Here is a 21,088-nt window from a genome sequence, read left to right on the forward strand (position 1 = left end):
TTAACATTTTCATAAGGACTGAGAAAGGACTTGGTCAGTAGTTTAGACTGGCTAGCTCTACTTGGTAAGATTTTATAGAGACCATTCAGGATTTTCTAGAAAGTTCTATTTGAATTTCTGTAAATATTTATAAGTGCATATATATATTTATTAATATATAATTTACCATTATTATTATCTAAAACTCTTAAGAAAACTAAGCACTCTACAGAGTTGTGTTTTTTCCCCAGTTTTCTTCAACTCTTGCTACTTGGAAAGTTATTTGAATGCGGAGGAAGTAAATTGGATGCCGGAAGTAAATTGAGCTATGTGGCAATGTCTCTACACAGCATAGGAGAATTTCACAATGGTTAATTTAAAAAAGTATTGATTTCTTGTAAGAAATGCCTCATTCACTAAAAGAAGCTTATGCTTTTTGTATTTCTGTATTTATCAAAATTTTAGCAACATAATAAACTCTGTATACAGGAGAGATTCTGAAATGGTTCATGACCATTGTAAGAGAAATAAAGTTGATATAATAAGTGTGAAGCCAGTTGAAATAAACTCATAAGAGAAACAACAGAACTCTTTCAATGGCTTCACCAAGGTCACGTCGTGCTGGGAGTATGAATTTTCCTTGTGACTAAAGTGGGTAGATGTCCATCAAGTACACATTGAGTTTTGCTGAACACTTTAGATAGTTACATAACTCCCTAAAACAACACTGAGGCTTTAATGCCAAAGGCTACTGAATAATAGAAATATATTTCTATTGCTATCAAATGTTTTAGCTTGAATCACTTCCAGGCCATTTAATTGCTCTGGTTTGATTTGGCACTCGTAAAAGGACATGTAATCACAAGTTCCTTGATAAAATGCTATGTGAAATAAATACCTGCAGCTAAAATTGCAGTGTCTTATTTAGAACAAGAGTATGGGAGAAAGACTCTAAGCTAAGTTTCCTTCAAGCTCAAGGGAGGGAGTTCTCACATCCACACTGAAAACAAGTAGTTTGACAAAACCATTTATTGAATAAACAATAAATGGGTTTCTTTTATATATAACACTTACCATTGTGGCGTATTTTCCACTAACTGCATTTATCAAGAAAGAATCCCACAGAGACTGTTTTTAGCTTCCTACAAGTATTTAATACTGTAATATTTATCCTACTCCAGAGACCCATAGAGTAGAAGGAATTAACTTTAAAATGATATCTCCCCGGAGGGCTGACAAGGCTTTCGATACAAATACCTTGCAGCAAATTAAATTGAGAGTTCTATCTCAATGGAGCAGTAATTAAAAATGCAACAGTCTGTAAAAGCTTTATATTGCATGCATATCTCAATCTTCATAAAAATATTTTCAGGAAAAATAAAGGTAACCAATTCATTCTTTGGTAATGCTCATTCTCTTCTATTTAAATGGAAGTACTTAAAACACATATTAAAAATGGCATGATAGACCAAGAAAAATGGCTCCTGTGTCATGGAAATAGGTACAGAATTTGAGAAAGAAATGTCCTAATTAGAAAAAATATTAATGAAAATTTCAAGGTGCCTCATACTAACCACAAGTAAGACTATTCAAAATTATGTTAGGTTTAAGCTTCATCTATTTATTTTAAAAATAATTTTTAATATCATTTAAATACTTTGTAACTTAATCTCAAAATAAATCTAAAGTCCTGGGAGAGTGTGTGTGTGTGTGTGTGTGTGTGTATGTGTGTGTTGGTGTTGTGCATGCCACATATTCAAACTGTTTGGAGCTATGCTTCATGTTGCGTTGTTAAAAATAAAAGTCTAAAATATGTAAAAACAGAAGCAATTTTTGCAACTTAAACTTTTGACAGTAGGAGCCTAAATATATTGAGCAGCTTTCAACCATTGAGATTCAGTTAAAAAAAAAAAAAAAGCAACTTAAACTCCCAGGAAGTCCTTCCTAACAAGACTTCTATAATCATAAGTCTCTGGTTACCCCACAATTCCCAACTTCCCTCAACATTTACAAACACAACTGTGGCTACCTTTCCCAGCAGCTCAGTAGGCTGAGGCAGGAGGATTGAGAGTTCAAAGCCAGCCTTAGCAAAAGTGAAGTGCTAAGCAACTCTATGAGACCTTGTCTCTAAATAAAAATACAAAATAAAGCTGGGGATGTGGCTCAGTGGTTGAGTGTCCCTGATATCAATCCCCAGTACCAAAAAAAGAAAAGAAAAGAAAAAATAAGTTGTCTTCTTTCCTGGTTGGTGAATTTTTGATTTGCATATTTTCAATTTCTGTTCATTGTCTGACTTCTCTTTTACATGAACTTTATGGAATATATATGGGACTTTACATAAAAAAGTTCAACTTCCACTGTGAAGCCTTAAATTTGATATTACCTTGAAATCAGCAATAGCGAAGGGTATGGTTCTCAATGCCTACAAATTGTAGTCTATTCTGAAATTGTGGCAATACTTAATTAACTCGTTGGTTTTCCAGAAATTCAAAAGTAAATAAAAAAACATTCCCTTAGATTAGCCATCCTATATATAAATACAATTAAAATCAAAATTTGTTGGCTCTTATCTTAAATGAAATAGTAATAGTTTAACCATGCAGAGATTCTTTTAGCCTTTGTGAGTAAATTTTGCTGTTGCATTTAAGTAGACTGAAACATTGAACAAGTAGAGGAATGACTCTAGTATTAAGATTTGAGGGAGAAAAACTATAGTAAGAAAAAAAAAATCTCAAAAACCAGGAGACTTAGAGGCATCTATGGAGAAGAAATCACCCTTATACATCTTTCAATAAGAGTACATGGAATATTTTTACTTCAGAAGTTTATTTTATAGTCTAAGACACATTCCAGTTGAAATGGTTCAAACTGTCAATTCTTCTGAACAGTTGGTTAAAGGAATAATCACTAGTTACTCAAAGAAGTATACTGCCTGAAGTACCCTTACAAGAAATGGAACATTATCACAACAAAATATTTACAACAAAATATTTATAGTTCCAATTTAAGCCAAATAATATGAAAAGTAGGAAAATAAATATTTCAGGTGAGATTGAGGACTATTTTAATATGTATCCTAGTTTGGTCTGAAAGGATATGAGATACTTAGAGAATTTTATTTTTTTTCACTGATGCCTTTAAATCTGAGATAAAATATAGCTGAAATGTAGGGATTCTTGATTATGTGGATAAACCCATTTACACTAGGGCATAAATTAACTGAATCCTGAAGAGTGTTCCAATAAGAAAAATATTAAATAATAAATTATAAAGTTTTGCTCCCTTACCACTACATGTAAAACCATGATGTTCTGCCAAATTCTCCAATTTCTGTTCCTACCCTTTCATCTCCATGTGCCCCTTGCTGTCCATCTCCCAGTTAACATTCAAACCACGTGGGGTCGTTCGTTGCCTTCTGCTTCTTCCACAAACCATCAAATCATGATCCACCATGCCTCAAAGTTTCTGCTAATCTAGCTCCCTGCCCACAAGGAAGGTTTCTCTTTTTTCTCATCAACTCATTCATGAAGTTTGTCCACAAAGATGTACAACCCAAAGAGTAATAAAAAATCTTTTAAAATGTGTTAAGTATTATGAAAGCAAAACCAAAGGATTAAGTAGGCAATCTCTGAAAAAGATGAGATTTAAGCCAAGAGGCCAAAAGTGAAAAAAATAAAATTTTGTTTTGTCTGTTTTTATGCCCATTATGAAGAATAAAGTATCATTCTGAAAGGGAAAAGCTGGGGTAATCTGTGACTCTTCATGCACTACATCTCCTAACCAGTAGTTGATATTAAATTTTGGTCATGAGCCTGGGGTGGTGGTGCATGCCTGTAATCCCAGTTACCCCAGAGGCGGAGGCAGAAGGATCCTAAATTGGAGGCCAGCCTGGGCAATATAGTGAGTCCCATCTCAAAATATAATAAAAGAGCTAGAGATGTGGCTCAGCAGTAGAGACTCCTAGGTTCAATCTCTAGTCCAAGAAAAAAAAAAAAACAGAAAACAAAGTTAAGATTTCATTCATAAACTAAGGAGTCAGTCTTACCTGAGCTGAATCACCTTTGTCATCAACTTGGTCTCAGCCGAGTCTAGTTTGCAAAACATTCGTGATTGATTGCCATTCATTCCTCAGAGCATTTAATAGTGTGTATAAAACTGATTACAGAACCCAGGTGCTAATGAATGATTCCTCTGAACATGTGCCCGCTCTTCCCTCTCAGATTACCTGATCAGCCACAGCGCGAGCTAATTTGTCCATTCGGGAACCTGCTTCAGCAATCTTCTTGGCGGCGTTAATGACATCAGATGTATTTTTCAAAGGGCCTTTGCCTCTGAAGCAATATACACAACATAATTAGAGATGTACTTAATGACAGGAAACAGACAAACCCACCATATCCTTTGTCCAGAGCTCTGGCTTTGTATTTGATTTGGTGCTGGCCTGTCAGTGGAATTTTGAATGTTTTCTTGATTCAATTTCCATGTTAATAGCTCACTTCATTTCCATGCCTTTTCCCATATTTTGATATGCATGTGCACATTTAAATGATTCATTAATTTCTATATTTTTCAAACCATAGTCAATTAGTGAAGATGATTATCTCCAGTGCTGTGTAAAGGCAGCATGCACCTGAGGCTGTGGCACACACTGCTCCACTGTGCCTTATAACACTAGTAAGTAGTGATCATCGTTTCCATTTGATAGAAGGACAAAATGGGCCCAGAATGATCAATGGCCTCATCCAAGCTGACACGGGTCACGACTGAGAAATTCTAAAATTTAAGCAGAGTCTAGCCAAAATAAAAAGCACACACTCATGCCTGTAATCCCAGTGGTTCTGGAGGCTGAGGCAGAAAGATCACCAGTTCAAAGCCAGCCTCAGCAAATTAGGAGGACCTAAGCGATTTAGCGAGACTCTGTCTCTAAATAAAATATTTTAAAAACGGCTAGGGATATGGCCCAGTGGTTAAGCGGCCCTGGGTTCAATCCTCCACTACAAAAACAAAAACAAACAAACAAAAAAAAACATGCCTTGTGTTCCATACTACATCTACCACCCACCATCTTTATCTAATATTATTTTATTTTTAAATCTAGTAAGGCACTTTGAAAAGCAACTATCCCTTGCAGGTAATAGGGGACTCTTTGGCTAGAATTTTGGCAATTTAAGAATTTCACAATCTCATATATTTTATCTTTCTGGTAATAATTTGTGAAGGAACACACAAAACACTATGATTATAAATATCTTTATGCTTCTAAATCATTGCCCCAACATAAGGTTTTCTTTTAGGTAAGCCACTTAATATTAGATTACCTAATTAGGTGAACTTTAATTTTAAATATTTGTTTTGAGGGAAAAGGGAATTTTGCTGCATCATGAACCTTTAAACAAAATGTAGCATGTGATATCACTTTTTTGTTCTCTTTAAAGTAAAATAAAAACTAGATTACATAGGTTTAGCCTTATTTTTTAGCATTGTTACTTACCCTGATCTCCTTATGTGCTTCTAAAAAAAATCAATGCATTTTTAAGGTGACATAATTACATTCCATTGTCAGAAATATGGTGATAAGTAGAGGACAACTACACAGAAGTGACTTAGAGTGGACTGGGTTCTTCTAAGTGAGTAGTTATCACTATCCTTACATAACAACATTGCATAGGAAGACTTCAGATAATTTTCAGTAAATAAATGTAAATGAAGGGCATTTTGTTCCATTTCTCTCCCAATTTTCCTTATGGCATTTTTCTACATTAGTAGCTACAAGCAAAATATATGAGGTTCATATTAATGTTTAAACACACACATTGGAAGATTATAAATTTAAGATATTTCATTTTACCATAGTCACATTAACTCTTCCACAAAGTACACTGAGTTTTCAGTTGCCATTAAGATTTTAAAATATGAACTGAGATTTTCCATGTGAATTTTATGTAATATGGATGATATGGATGAATTAAAGATTCTGTGACAATCTGTTTCCTATTCTCTAACATAATTTTTAAATTATCTCTAAATAAGCTTCCTTCTTTTTATTTTGTTCCTCTCTTTAACAAATGAAAGCTTAGATGCAGAATGTGTCAGTGCTTAATAACATTCTCATTACTATGTATTTCTCTGTAACTTGCAGAGCTTAGAATATCCCTTCTGCAGTTTCACTCAGACATACTACTTGTTACTTTTTGCCTTTATCTTAACTTAGTCATTAAGAGCTGCACTCTGCTTGATTTTTCATTGCTAAGGAAATGTGTGTTTATTTCAAGACTTTCAAAGAATCTAAGAAAATGCTTCCTTGTGAAACTTACAAGATATCTTCAACAACTGATTGATCCTCATGGAATGTGCTAAGTTGGTAAAGAATGCCTATCAAGATTTTATATTTGCATGAGGGCCAGGCCCCCTTCTTTTAGCCTAATTGTGAAAAGAAGCATGTCCTTTTTATTCTATTGGAGACTATAGTTCATGGACTCACCAGAATATTGTTAGGAAAAAAAAAAATGTTTGAGAACTTCCAAGTTGACTTTGGAGACTCAATTCAATTTCTTAGAATCACAAGCTTGATAGAGATCCAGCCTGAGTACTGTTTAATCAAATTTAGAGAGCCTAATAAAAGTTTTAAGATCAGATATTGCCTCATTTTCTAGTTGAAGACTAGAATCCAAGAGGGAAGATGAAGTGACATGCTCAAAAGGTACTCTACACAAAGAAACAGGATGGAACTTATGGGTTCTGAGTGACAGTTGTGTACTTTTTGCTAAATGTGTTTCTCTTATGTGAAAGGCTATATATATATATATATATATATATATATATATATATATATGCAAAAGAAATAAAAACAAAACCTATTGTCTGGCTTAAGAATTTAGAAAGAAATAAGAAGAAACAATTGGAATTATGAGAAAAGAATAATGGCTCATAAAACATGAAACACTGGAAATAGAAACATACAAATGACCAGCAAATATTTGGAAAAAAATGTTCAACATCTCCAGCAATCAGGGAAATGACACTCAAAACTACATTAAGATTCATCTCACTCTAGTCAGAATAGTAATTATTAAGAATGCATGGGCTGGGGATGTGGCTCAAGTGGTAGCATGCTCGCCTGGCATGCGCGGGGCGCTGGGTTCGATCCTCAGCACCACATAAAAGTAAAATGGACATGTTGTGTCTACCGAAAACTAAAACATAAATGTTAAAAAATTCTCTCTCTCTCTCTCTCTCTCTCTCTCTCTCTCTCAAAAAAAAAAAAAATATTAAGAATGCAAATAACAAATGCTGGTGAGGATGTAGGGGAAAGGTACACTTGTTGGTTTGACTGCAAACTAGTACATCTACTCTGGAAAGCAGTATGGAGATTCCTCAGAAAACTTTGAATGGAACCACCATTTGACCCAGTTATCCCACTTCTCTGTATATAAGTCCCAAAGGACTTAAAATCAGCATACTACAGCTATGTGGCCACATAAACATTTCTAGAAGTACAGTTAACTACAGCAAAATTTTGGAATCAACCCAGATGCTGGTGACTAGATTAATGTATAAAAAAATTGTGGGGTATACACAAATGGATTTTACTCAGCCATGAAGAAGAATGAAACTTCGGCATTTGCTAATATATGGATGGACATGGAGAATTATCATGCTAATGAAATAAGCCAGACTCAGAAACTCAAAGGTCAAATATTTTCTCTTATCTGTGGAAAATAGAGTAAAATAAAAAGAAGGGAAGGAACAGATGTAATAAAAATATAGGGAAAGTGAGTATAGTAGAAGATGGAGACTGAGAGGAAGATAGAGAGAAGGGATTATAAAGCAGAAGAAATGCAGAATGAATTAAGAAAAAAAAAGCATGCTATGTGCATATATAAATATACCATATGGAATTTCACCTTTATGTATAAGGAGAAAGAACTAGTCAAAAATAAATCAATACATGTGAAAGGAAGACCAGTACAGGAAGGAGAATAGGGGTGAGGGTGGGGATGCCCTAAAACTGAATTCCATGCATGTATGATTTTGTTGGGATAAATCTAATTACTATGTATAACTATAATGCTCTATTTTTATAAAAATAAATCTATTAGAACTAGTAAATGAATTCACAAAAGTTGTAGGGCACAAAATCAAAATGTAAAAGTCAGTTGTGTTTCTACACACTAATAATAAAAAAACCCTAAAAGGAAATGAAGAAAATAACTTGTGCTGGGCTGGGCCAAGCTGAGCTGGGAAGAAATATTTGAAAATTGTATTATCTGGTAAAAACAAAAGTAAGTATCCATAAAATATAAAGGATTCCTAAACTCAGAAACAATAACAAAACTGCACTAGAAAATGTGTAAAGGCTTGAACCAACATTTCTCCAAGGAAAATATATAATGGTCAAAAAAGTACAAGAGAAAAAATGTTCAATACTGCTAACCATTAGGGTAATGAAAACCAAAACCACAATGAGATACTACTCCATAACCATGGATGATTATTATGAAAGAAAGAAGAAGGGAGAGAGGGAGGGAGGAAAAGAAGGAAGAGGGAAGGAAATAATAAGCAGTAGCAAGAATATGGAGAAACTGTTGGTGGGGATATAAAATGGGACAGGCACCATAGAAAATGGTGTTGGTGACTCTAAAAATTAGAAATAGAATCACTATATGATCTCACAATACCTCCTCTGGGTATATCCCAAAAGAGATGAAAGCAGGGACTTGACCAGATATTTGCACACCTTTGTTCAGAGCAGTATTATTCATAATAGCCAAAAGATGGATGGAACCCATTAACAGATGAATATATAAACAAATAGTGGTAAATCCATAGAATGGAATACTATTTGTCCTTATAAAAGGAGGACATTCTGGCACATGCTACAACATAAGTGAGTCTCGAAAACATTTTTCTAAATGAAATAAACATGAAATGGATGATTGCACTTATATGTCAAAATCACAGAGACAAAGCAGAATGGTGGTTTCCATGGGCTGTGAGGAGAGGGTATTGGGGACCTAGTATACAAGGGAGTACAGAGTATCTGTTTAAGGAAGATGGAAATGTTCTGCAGGCAGATGGTGGTGATAGGTGCACAACAATGTAAATGTGCTTAATGCCATAGAACTGTACGTTAATAAATTGGTCCTAATGGTAAACTTTATGATATAGTTCACAATAAACTTAGTCCCATATAGCTAGTGAACTACACAAGTCTAAATGAGAAGGGGAAGGAAGAGGAGGAAGAGGAAGAGGAGGAAGAGGAGGAAGAGGAGGAGGAAGAGGAGGAGAGATTATTCATCTAGATAATGATAAAGTGCCCACTGAAACAAATGAGAGAATCAGGCCCAGGAGGGTTGGAAGCCTTGGATGGGTGAGTCTTCCTATTCTTCCTATTTGGAAGTATTGATAAGGAGACTGGCCCATTGGCTACAGCTCCCAGTCTGAAAACAATGGTCCACCACTTGTGTTTCCCAACCCTAGACTAGATTATTTGGGGGAGTTTTAAAAGGTGCTTTAGGGATAGGAGTTCTTAACCAGAGGAGTCATCTTATTGTCACATCTGGAACACACTTTTGGTTTTCTTAGAGAATCAAGTAGTCGAATTATCTCTACAGATTCTTCTAACTTCTCTCATTTGATCAGAGCTGATTCCTAAACAAAGGTCGGTCAATATTTGGAGTCTTTCCCATGAAATATTCACTCCAAAAAAGTCAAGGAAAACCATTACTATAGTACTTCTATCTCCCATTTGCCAACTAATTCACATATATTTTTTTAAAAATTAATATGTCTTAATCTGAAAAATCAATGTGTCAGTACATTGAGTTCATGTCCTCAGGATTCAAATTCTGGGTTAATCCAAGTTACAAAGGTTTCCTTTCTATAGCCTTTTCAATAAGTCTAATTATTTATATCAAATGTAACTCTCTAGTAATGAAATGCAGCATATAAGGAAGGTATTTGCAAATATATTGAACCATAGAAGTCTCTTTTCTGTAGGATAGGCTTCATAAAATATGCTTGGGAAATAGTTCCAGTCAGCTGAAGCAGTATGGAGATGCACAGTCAAGCATTTGAATTATTCCGGAGAATCCTGAGAAGTTAGGTGGGATTGCAGAGCCATGAATTGCTCTCTATCAGGATACCATTTAGATTATGGCACTGAGGTCAAAATTTTAAATTCATACAACAGAGAGACAGATACAGTAGGCATTGAAGGGCAAGCACCAAGTTTTTTATTCTGCATAAAGGGGAAGCATTGAAAGTTTCCATACAAAGATGGCTGAAAAGTTGTTCTTTAAGGCTCAGATGTGGCCTGAATTGATATGAGTAGAGAACTAGAACTGAGAGTTGAGTGCTACCTAGGCTGATGGACTAAACACTTGAGCAAAAACTTCATTTTGGGAAGTATGGAGTGATTGCATGACTTTTTTTTTTTTTTTTAGTTTAGTGCTCAGTATTTTACAGTTGATTACATCCTCATCCTCAAAATTTTTTGCCCTTAGTTTCCATTCTGTTCTCTGTTCTCACTTCTTATGACAGCATTGTGCTGTCCACACAACTCTCATGACTGGGGCACAAGACTGGCCCATGCTATTTCCTTCTCAAAAAAATGACATGAAAACATGAATTCACCCTTGTGTAGGACAGTGCTTCTGCCAGTGTCCATGAGATGACAGTCAAGAACTGAGCAGGAAAAAGACATGGGCATAATCAGGTTTATCCTCCATGAAGAAGTTATTACATGAATAATGAGGCAGAACCTCTCCAATTTTAATAATAATGGAGTGGGTATCATTGAGATTACTGAATCAAATTAATGAATTAGTCGGTGATACGAATAAAACAACAAGATAATGAATGCAAGGGTGTTTTTTTTTTTGTTGTTGTTCCCACATGCCCTCTAAACATATGAATTGAGAAGAATAGGAAAACTAAAATTTCTAATCAGCTATACCCTTTCCTCTAAATCATAAAAAAATAGTCCATAGAGATATCTAGATCTATGAAACTGACATTATTCCTTCTTGAAGGGGAAGATGCAAGGGCAATTACAATAATGCACAAAATCAAGTGGAGTGAACTTAGGTGAGAAGCCACCAAAAAAGGCACCAATCATCTGCCTCTTTGTAAAGGTTCTGCAGATGGAGGCAGCAGAGAAGCTTCTGCTCTCCCCCTGTGGTATTTCCAATTCACACCCTAGCCTGGTTTTCCAGTCATTAATTACCAGACTCCTCCCTTTCCCTCGCAAAATGACTTATCATGTAGCTAGAAAAATGATAAGCAGTAGCATCCTGGACATTTCATTACTCAAATCGACACAAAAATGATTATATGAAATCCCTAGGAAAGCGCAGCAGCCTTCTTTTCACTTTCAAAACTATACTTTCACTAATAAAAAGTCTGTCTTATTTAACATCACTTAATAAGATTCCTCAAATACATGTCTCTCCCTTGACCACAGTTATATCTAATTTCAAGAACTATAAAATGTTCTCCTGATCTAAATAACCAGCAACATGACTAGATTCATTATTCACTTTAAACTAATGAGATTATTTGTTCCATTGATGTGATTAATGGATTGCATAATATCCATCAGATAAAATACTAATAAAATGTAGAAAGTGAACAAATTAAGTCATCACAGGCCTTGAGAAGCAATGACTGAGGCTGCCATGACAGTCTGATTTGTAGGAAATTCAGACTTAAATAACAGCTCAGACATTTGAAATAAATAGGTGAAGTCGACACAGACTAACCAAATGTACGAATTTGAATTTCTAATGAATGTGATGACATTTAAAGTCTTGAAGGTCACCCTCATAACACTAAAGTTATTTCATTGAAGTCAAAAACAATTTTAAAATATTTGGAGAAAGAGCCAAGCAATGTCCTCAAGTACATATTGGCCAGAGGCAAAGGGTAAAGGGGATGACGCAGAGATATTCCATGTTTTATTATAACCTATGATCAATTCTGGCCTTTTCTTATTAGAAGCATTCAACAACCATTAAAAACTTGGTCACCCAAAAGGTGATGTCTTGATACTGTCATATATCTTACATAGTTTAATAACAAAAACCATGTTGAATCACTAAAACATCTTACGAAAAAAAAAGAGAAAAAAAAACATCTTGTGTATGTGTCTCTGTATTTTAAAAAAAAACAGAAAAATGATAGCTTACATTAGTTTGGCAGCATAATTTATACTTGAATTACCTCTTTGAATTAAAAATTTTTTTTCCTGTGAAATTAATAAGACAAGTATTATTTCACTATTTTGCAAAGAAATAATGACAGTAAGATACTTGCCCCCAATCCCCTGATAGCCTAACTAAAAATTTAGGAATGTTCTCCCCTTGTTTGCTCTCTCTGTGCGGTAGGAAGAGCAGGAAGAGTTGTCACTGCTTTTAAAGAAGAGATCAAAGTGCAGTGGTGGAACAAGCAATGACCCCTGGTGAAGAAAAGGCTCCTGACAAATTCCTGAGTGGTCCCTTGATTTATCAAAAGTAGTGATCAGAGCCAAAGGGAATAACAATCATACAGATTTTAAGTTCCCTGACAAAATTCTAGGATTTTAGATTGTTGTACCCAATTTTTGTATGTAAGGGTAAATTTGAGTAGAAATTTATGCTAGATCATGAGCTGAAATTACAATACATACATGTGCACACGCACATAAATACACACATACACACACACAGAATTTTTCCAAAAGAATATTATCATCCAAAGGAATATTAACAAATCTTCAAAGTGATATTGAAACACATTCCAAAATAGCACCAACCAAAGATGAATCACCCATCCTCTGGGATTTTATTTTATGACTTAGGATAATTAAAGTAATAACAAATTCATAAATGAATCTGTTCTCTTTGACCAAAAGGACCTATTATGCCAGGAATTACATCCAGACCCTTTTTACTTATCCACGTAAATTTATATGAAACCCTTACGAAAGCACAGCACCTTGCTTTGATACAGTATTTTAATTTTTCAGCAGGTTTTTACATGTCCTCTCAAGTACATATTTGCCAGAGGCCAATAGGTCTGGGTTTAAAGAAAAAAAAAAAAACATAAAACAAAAAAACCTTCACCTCCTATGTCTGGGCCTCACCTTGTGAAGTCTGTCATTTCCATCATGATCATACACATCTGCTTGGCCAGAACAATGATGTCATTGCCGCTGTCGTCCCACTTGGCCACTTCAGCGTCCAGCTTGCTTTTCTCTTGGTGGAATATCTCCACCTGCTCAGCTATTTTTGCCTTCTCCTCTTGTGGTAGTTGCGCCATGATGGCCTGTGTGGGTTACGGAACAAAGTGTGACTAATGGTGAGACAAGGGAAGTGCAGGCTGTAGTTGACTCTGCCTCCTGTGGATGGCAGAGCCAGTCCCTGACATGGTCTATGAGATGCTCTGCCATTCTAGAAAGTATGTCTCCTCCATCCCAGGGAGGCCAGGAGCACAGGTTGGTGAGGGCCCCCCAATTCCCCATGCCCTACTCCCATATACAAAAAAAAATTACACAGAGACATCCAAAGTACACACACACTGACAGTAACAGAACTTCTCTGTCTCTTTGATGACATATGTTTGTTCAAAAGAATCTATTCTTGACAATTTTTATATTTGGTCTCAGGAAACTTTTACCAGATGAAAGAATGCACCTCTTTCAACACTGAAATCTGTTCAGAGATGGGGGAAAAAAAAGAAAAAAGGCCTTCTGTTGCTGGGAAGGAGAAGAATTTTAAACAATATCTGAGCATCCAAGTTGGGTGGGGTAGGGGAGACTTTTCATAAGTGTAAATGAAGGCATCTACAGAAAGATGCCAAACAGACCGACTTAGGGCATTTCAGGGCGGCATGCCTAATCTCAGCATTTCCCACTTCCTCTCTAGAAATCCAGGATGACCATGGCTCACTATAGAGCTTTTGAGTGTGTACACAGAGGGGTCACAATGGGAGAAAGTCAGATTAAATATCCCTTATCTGAAATGTTTTGAGACAAGTAGTGTTAGTGTAGTAGTGTTTCAGATTTGATGTGGGTTTTTTTTTTTTTTTTGAGTATTTGCATAGACTGTACTGGCTGAGCATCCTAATCCAACAAACCTAAAATGTTCCAAAATCTGAATTTTTTTGACTTATCATCATTCACCAGCTTTTGAATTTCAGAGCATTTCAGATTTTGTATCTTGAGATTAATGATGTTCAACATTGTATAGAATTAGGAAACAAAGGTCAATTTTCAATACTTGCTGGGTAAGGGAATATAGAAGAGAAAGAACTGTAGGCTTCCTTCTCATTATTCACAGATTCTTCATTTGCAAATTTGCCTACTCTCTAAAATATATTTGTATACTCAAGATCAATATGTGCCGCACTTTCACAATCACTTGCAAAAAATGGGAAAAGCAGCAAAAATTTGAGTCACCCATGTGCATATTCCCAGATGAGGTTGAACAAGGCAATTCTCTGCCTTCCCATTTTCAGGTCTCATACTGTAAACAAGTATCCTTTTTGTGGTCTATTTAGTGCCATACTTTTTGAATCTTTGTATATTTTGCTGGCGATTTTGCTGTGTAAAATGGCTCCCAAGTGTAGTGCCAAAATGCTGTGAGGTGCCTTACAGAGAAAAATTCATGTGATAGATAAATTCCCTTTAGGCATGTGTCAGTGCCATCGGTCTTGAGTTCAATGTTTATGAATTAAGAATGTAAACTAACACCCATTAAACATGGCCATGCATTAATTGGATGGAGAAAAGATTTTGAATTGCCATCTCAGGAATCTATCCTTACATATCCCCTAGGAACAATGATTATGTATTCGCTCATTAAGCATTCCTAGCTACTTTATAGAACATAATTACCAGAAATAACAAGAAATGACGGTATTGGTTTAACACCACTTCTGTAGCAGGCCCAGAATGAAACGTTGGACATCACCTCATGAAACCCTCCCAGACCACATACAACCTGGTTTGCAGATAGAAGCCTGTGGCTACTTGTTCAGTCCTTTCTCTACTTCTGGAACATCGGTAATTTCCAGGAGAGAGACAAAAGAGTTTTGATTTGGGGGATCAATAGTTTTTTCAACGAACAAGTAAAATTACTCAAGGGAACTGTTATCTAAATGGTAAAGCTCCACCCAACACAAGTGAATTATGTGGAAGGAAGACAGCTGAGGTATTACAGAAATATTAGTGGACATGAACTCATGAAAACTGGAGATGTCACTAAGTTGGGTTAAGACCTAATTGTTGCATGAATCATATCCTTAATTTTTTCAGACACAAGATAGTAGCAATAAATAATTACCTCAAAAATCTTATAATGGGCAACAAATGTTTTGTCCACCAAAAAAATGAAAGCCAACACGTGTGGTATTATTGTTTACATTACAGGATAATTTTTGTTGCCTCTAGTTTTCCTTTCCACCTCTCCTTAGCTTATTATTCAGTTGTCAACAAGAAAAGGGAAGATCCCAGAGTCCATGTGGTTAGTTATAAACTGAAGATTGGCCTCATTGCTTGTGTACTTACATGTATACTGGAGCTGTGATAGTCTGTGTACACATAATAACAATCTACTTTTAATCATTGTAATATCATTATTATCCCCATTTTATTAAGGATGATATCGTGGCCTAGAGAAATTGATTTAATTCCTAATATTACACACAATTTATAAGCTGTAGAAATTTAACTCAAACCCAGTTAACACCTTGTGCACCACCAGCTCACCATATGAGAACATGTAGCTTACATGCTCCACAAGGATCCCTGGTACAGTCAGCAAGACTCACTGAAATAAAAAATACTGCACACCAAGCTGTGTATCTTGGTGCTGGGTTTCATAAATCCATTGAAAAGATGTCTTCATATGATTGGCATGTGTCTTTGGACAAGCGGCTACCCAGATGTTGCATCTTCTTATCAACAAGCAGTCAGGTCTACTAACTTCCATGCATCCTGTTGGTGACTATTAAGTATCAGTGTGTGCATGTGGGCAAATTATAACTCATATATTAAAAAGAAAGAATGTATAAACAGTCTAGCTAAAATATTTAAAATACTGAATTTTGAAAAATATTTAAGGAGAGATCCAACATGGCGGTGGGTGGAGAGGCAGCGCTTTCAATACCCCTTCAGTGATGGGGTCAGAAAGACGCATAGATACGCTTAGATTCTACTTGCGGAGAATCTCCTAGCAAAATTCCACCGAAGAGAGACGGGCCGGGAGTTACTAGGATTTTTGGAAGTGACAGTTTGCCCCAGATGAGTGAATCCCCGCCACAAGACACAGAGGTCCAGATCCACCAGCCGCTGTCCGCGCGCCGCAGCATGGCCGCCTGCCCGCCCGCAGCCACCGTGACTGGGTGGCTAGCCTCTGAGACGCAGCTTGGCAGGAAGAGGTCTTTAGCCAAGCCTTCATGAAATAGCGAGCTGGGAGCTGAGGCCAACCGGGGACGGACCAGTCCCACCCCTCCCTTCGGACACTCCGGCAAGGAGCCTGGGGCCTGCCATAGCAGAGAGGTGACCTCATCGGAGTTCGGCCGACAGAATTCCTCCCCAGCAGAATCCACTTCAGCAGGTGTGTGACTCCCACCCCATCCAGATACAAGCAGCCAGGAAACCTCAGGGATCTTTCTGGGGACGTGTCTGTAGGGAAGCAGAGGGGATTCCCGACCCCCAACCCCCCATATCACCAGCAGTGACTCCCAAGGTCTTAGCCGCCAGTTTACCACATCACTGGGGCTTAAATGGGACGCGCAGTGGGGCTGCAAGTGTAACTAGATCTCTAGGGAACCACTTCTAGTGAACAGGACCTGACTGGCTGGCTGACAGGAGGAAGGGGGGGAAGGGCCGGAGAAGTGAAACGGCTCTGGACTGACAAGACTGAGAGTCTTCCAGGAGCCGCCTTACAGGGATTGCTATCTGCACGCAGAGGGCAGAGGCTCCGCTCGGAGGGCACAGCCCAGCCTACTGGAGGAGAAGAAAATGGATCTCTAAGACTTCAATTTTTTTTTCTTCTTCTCTCTCTGTTCCTTTCTCCCCTTTTCCTTCTTTCTTTCTTTCCCGTTTCAAGTTTTATTGTTCTTTTCATTCTCATCTAATCTATCTATCTCTCTCTCCTTCTTTCTTTTTAAGAGCACCTTCATTCCCCTACCCCCCAACTTTCATCCCAAGCATTACGTCTTCCATTACGTGTAATTGTCTAAATGCAAATAGATGAATGTTGCGAGGCTGTCTATAGGGCTCCTAAATACCTAGCTAATACCAACACCCTGATCCAATCACCTGTTAGTGTCCCCCTTCAGTAGAGCAATCTTCTAAAGTAGCCAAGACATACTAACCCTCATACCATCATAGCACCTAACCTAAACATATAGTCCTAAGAACAAACAACAAATCACAATATGCATACAGAACCCGGAAGCCTTTTATGAATAGAATGAATCAGCTTTAAAGTACAATAAAGCCCAACATTTCTAGGCATAATCTCCCACCACAAAGGAGAGACAACAGAGATATACAAAACCAAAACAAATTTATAGGAGAAAGCAATTACACAGCAGTCAAACACAGCTGGAAAGTAACGTGAACAACATGAAAAAACAAGGGAAAAAATGATTACAAACAATGCAGGACAACTTAAATCTACAGGAGGACCTAGAAGCATCAGAAACATGGACAGGGAAAGAACTCAAGGAATACCTAACTCAGATGGAACGGAATATTAGAGAAGACATGAGACAGCAAGTCCAAGCAATGAAAGTATATTTTGAAAATGAATTAAACAAACAAATTCAAACTGCAAAGAACGAGCTTTACCAGGAGATAGAGATTAAAAAAAAAAAAAAAAAACAGTAATCCTAGAAATGCAGGAAACCATAAACCAAATTAAAAACTCTGACGAGAATATTACAAATAGACTAGATCAAGTAGAAATCAGAACATCAGATAATGAAGACAAGGTTTATCAACTTGAAAAGAATATAGTCAACACAGAAAGGATGCTTAAATCTCACGAGCAATCTATCCAAGAGTTATGGGATATCATAAAAAAACCAAACTTGAGAGTCATTGGGATAGAAGAAGGTATAGAGGTTCAAACCAAAGGAATGGACAACCTATTAAATGAAATAATCCTAGAAAACTTCCCAGAGATGAAAGATGGAATGGATTGCCAAATCCTGGAAGCCTACAGGACCCCAAACATTCAAAACCTTAATAGACCAACTCCAAGACATATAATTATGAAGATAGCCAACATACAGAACAAGGAGAGAATATTAAAAGCTACCAGAGAAAGAAGACAGATTACATTCAGGGGTAAACCAATTAGGTTAACGACTGATTTTTCATCACAGACTTTGAAAGCGAGAAGATCCTGGAACAACGTATTTCAAACGCTGAAAAATAATGGATTCCAACCAAGAATACTGTATCCAGCAAAATTAAGCTTCAGATTTGACAATGAAATTAAAATATTTCATGATAAACAAAAGCTAAAAGAATTCACAGCCAGAAAACCAGCACTGCAAAGCATTTTGAGCAAAATACTACAAGAAGAGAAATTGAAAAATAGTGCCCAATATTAACAGTGGGAGGTATCTCAGTAAAGGGGGAGAAAAATAACCAAAGAGGAAAAACTAGCCAAACAAAAATAAATAAATAAATAAACATGACTGGAAGTACAAACCATATTTCAATTGTAACCTTAAATGTTAATGGCTTAAATTCACAAATCAAGAGACATAGGCTAGTAACCTGGATTAAAAAAAATCCAACAATATGCTGCCTTCAGGAGACTCATATGATAGGAAAAGACATACACAGGCTGAAGGTGAAAGGTTGGGAAAAATCATACCACTCACATGGCCCTCAGAAGCAAGCAGGAGTGGCCATACTCATATCGAATAAAATCAACTGCAAACCTAAGTTAATCAAAAGGGATAAAGAAGGACACTATATACTGTTAAAAAGAACCATCCACCAACAAGACATAGCAATTATCAATTTGTGTGCACCAAACAATGGTGCTGCAACATTCATAAAACAAACTCTCCTCAAGTTCAAGAGTCAAATAGACTACAACACAATAATTATGGGTGACTTCAACACACCGCTCTTGCCATTAGACAGATCCTTTAGACAAAAGCTGAATAAAGAAACTATAGAACTCAATAGCACAATCAATAACCTAGACTTAACATATATAGAATATATCAACCATCATCAAGTGGATACACGTTCTTCTCAGCAGCACATGGATCCTACTCAAAGATAGACCATATATTATGCCATAGGGCAACTCTTAGTAAATATAAAGCTGTAGAGATAATACCATGCACCATATCTGATCATAATGGAATGAAACTGGAAATCAATGATAAAAGAAGGAAGGAAAAATCCTGCATCACCTGGAAAATGAACAATATGCTACTGAATGACCAATGGGTTACAGAAGACATAAAGGAGGAAATTAAAAAAAATTCTTAGAGATAAATGACAATACAGACACAACATACCAGAATCTATGGGACACAATGAAAGCAGTTTTAAGAGGGAAATTCATTTCCTGGAGTTCATTCCTCAAAAAAAAAAAAAAAACCAACAAATAAATGAACTCACACTTCATCTCAAATCCCTAGAAAAGGAAGAGCAAAACAACAGCAAATGTAGTAGAAGACAAGAAATAATCAAAATCAGAGTGGAAATCAACGAAATTGAAACAAAAAAAACATTGAAAAAATTGATAAAACTAAAAGTTGGTTCTTTGAAAAAATAAATAAGATCGACAGACCCTTAGCCATGCTAACGAAGAGAAGAAGAGAGAGAATTCAAATTACTAACATACGGGATGAAAAAGGCAATATCACAACAGACACTACAGAAATACAGAAGATAATTAGAAAGTATTTTGAAACCCTGTATTCCAATAAAATAGAAAATAGTGAAGATATCGATAAATTTCTTAAGTCATATGATCTGCCCAGATTGAGTCAGGGAGACACACACAATTTAAACAGACCAATAACAAAGGAAGAAATAGAAGAAGCCATCAAAAGACTACCAACCAAGAAAAGCCCTGGACCGGATGGGTATACAGCGGAGTTTTGCAAAACCTTCAAAGAAGACTTAATACCAATACTTTTCAAGCTTTTTCAAGAAAAAGAAGGAGCTCTTCCAAATTCATTCTATGAGGCCAATATCACCCTGATCCTGAAACCAGACAAAGACACTTCAAAGAAAGAAAACTACAGACCAATATCTCTAATAAACTTAGATGCAAAAATTCTTAATAAAATCTTGGCGAATCGAATACAAAAGCATATCAAAAAAATTGTGCACCATGATCAAGTAGGATTCATCCCTGGGATGCAAGGCTGGTTCAATAAATGGAAATCAATAAATGTTATTCATCACATCAATAGACTTAAAGATAAGAACCATATGATGATCTCAATAGATGCAGAAAAAGCATTCGACAAAATACAGCATCCCTTTATGTTCAAAACACTAGAAAAACTAGGGATAACAGGAACTTACCTCAACATTGTAAAAGCTATATATGCTAAGCCTCAGGCTAGCATCATTCTAAATGGAGAAAAACTGAAGGCATTCCCCCTAAAATCTGGAACAAGACAGGGATGCCCTCTCTTACCACTTCTGTTCAACATAGTTCTTGAAACACTGGCCAGAGCAATTAGATAGATGAAAGAAATTAAAGGCATAAAAATAGGAAAAGAAGAACTTAAATTATCACTATTTGCGGATGATATGATAATATATCTAACAGACCCAAAAGGGTCTACAAAGAAACTGCTAGAGTTAATAAATGAATTCAGCAAAGTGGCAGGATACAAAATCAACATGCATAAATCAAAGGCATTCCTGTATATCAGCGACAAATCCTTTGAAATGGAAATGAGGACAACCACTCCATTCACAATATCCTCAAAAAAAATAAAATAAAATACTTGGGAATCAACCTAACAAAAGAGGTGAAAGATTTGTACAATGAAAACTACAGAACCCTAAAGAGAGAGATAGAAGAAGATCTTAGAAGATGGAAAAATGTACCCTCTTCATGGATAG

General features: G+C 36.3%; 1 protein-coding gene across 2 annotated transcripts in view; it reads right to left on the reverse strand.

Annotated features, from left to right (window-relative positions):
- Positions 1 to 21,088, reverse strand: part of LOC124075515 (catenin alpha-2) — a 102,954-nt gene that overhangs the window by 37,859 nt on the left and 44,007 nt on the right. For both annotated transcript variants that reach the window (XM_046418953.2, XM_058571157.1), the window contains exons 6-7: positions 13,103 to 13,284; positions 4,205 to 4,310 (exon numbers count right to left, since the gene is read on the reverse strand). In XM_046418953.2, coding sequence (XP_046274909.1) covers positions 4,205 to 4,310; positions 13,103 to 13,284 — 288 coding nt within the window. The remainder of the gene's footprint in view (positions 1 to 4,204; positions 4,311 to 13,102; positions 13,285 to 21,088) is intronic.

The sequence above is a fragment of the Marmota monax genome, unplaced genomic scaffold, assembly GCF_021218885.2.
Source record: "Marmota monax isolate L192 unplaced genomic scaffold, Marmota_monax_Labrador192_F-V1.1 WCK01_AAM20220418_F8-fsc00357, whole genome shotgun sequence".
In the NCBI taxonomy this organism is placed as follows: domain Eukaryota; kingdom Metazoa; phylum Chordata; class Mammalia; order Rodentia; family Sciuridae; genus Marmota; species Marmota monax.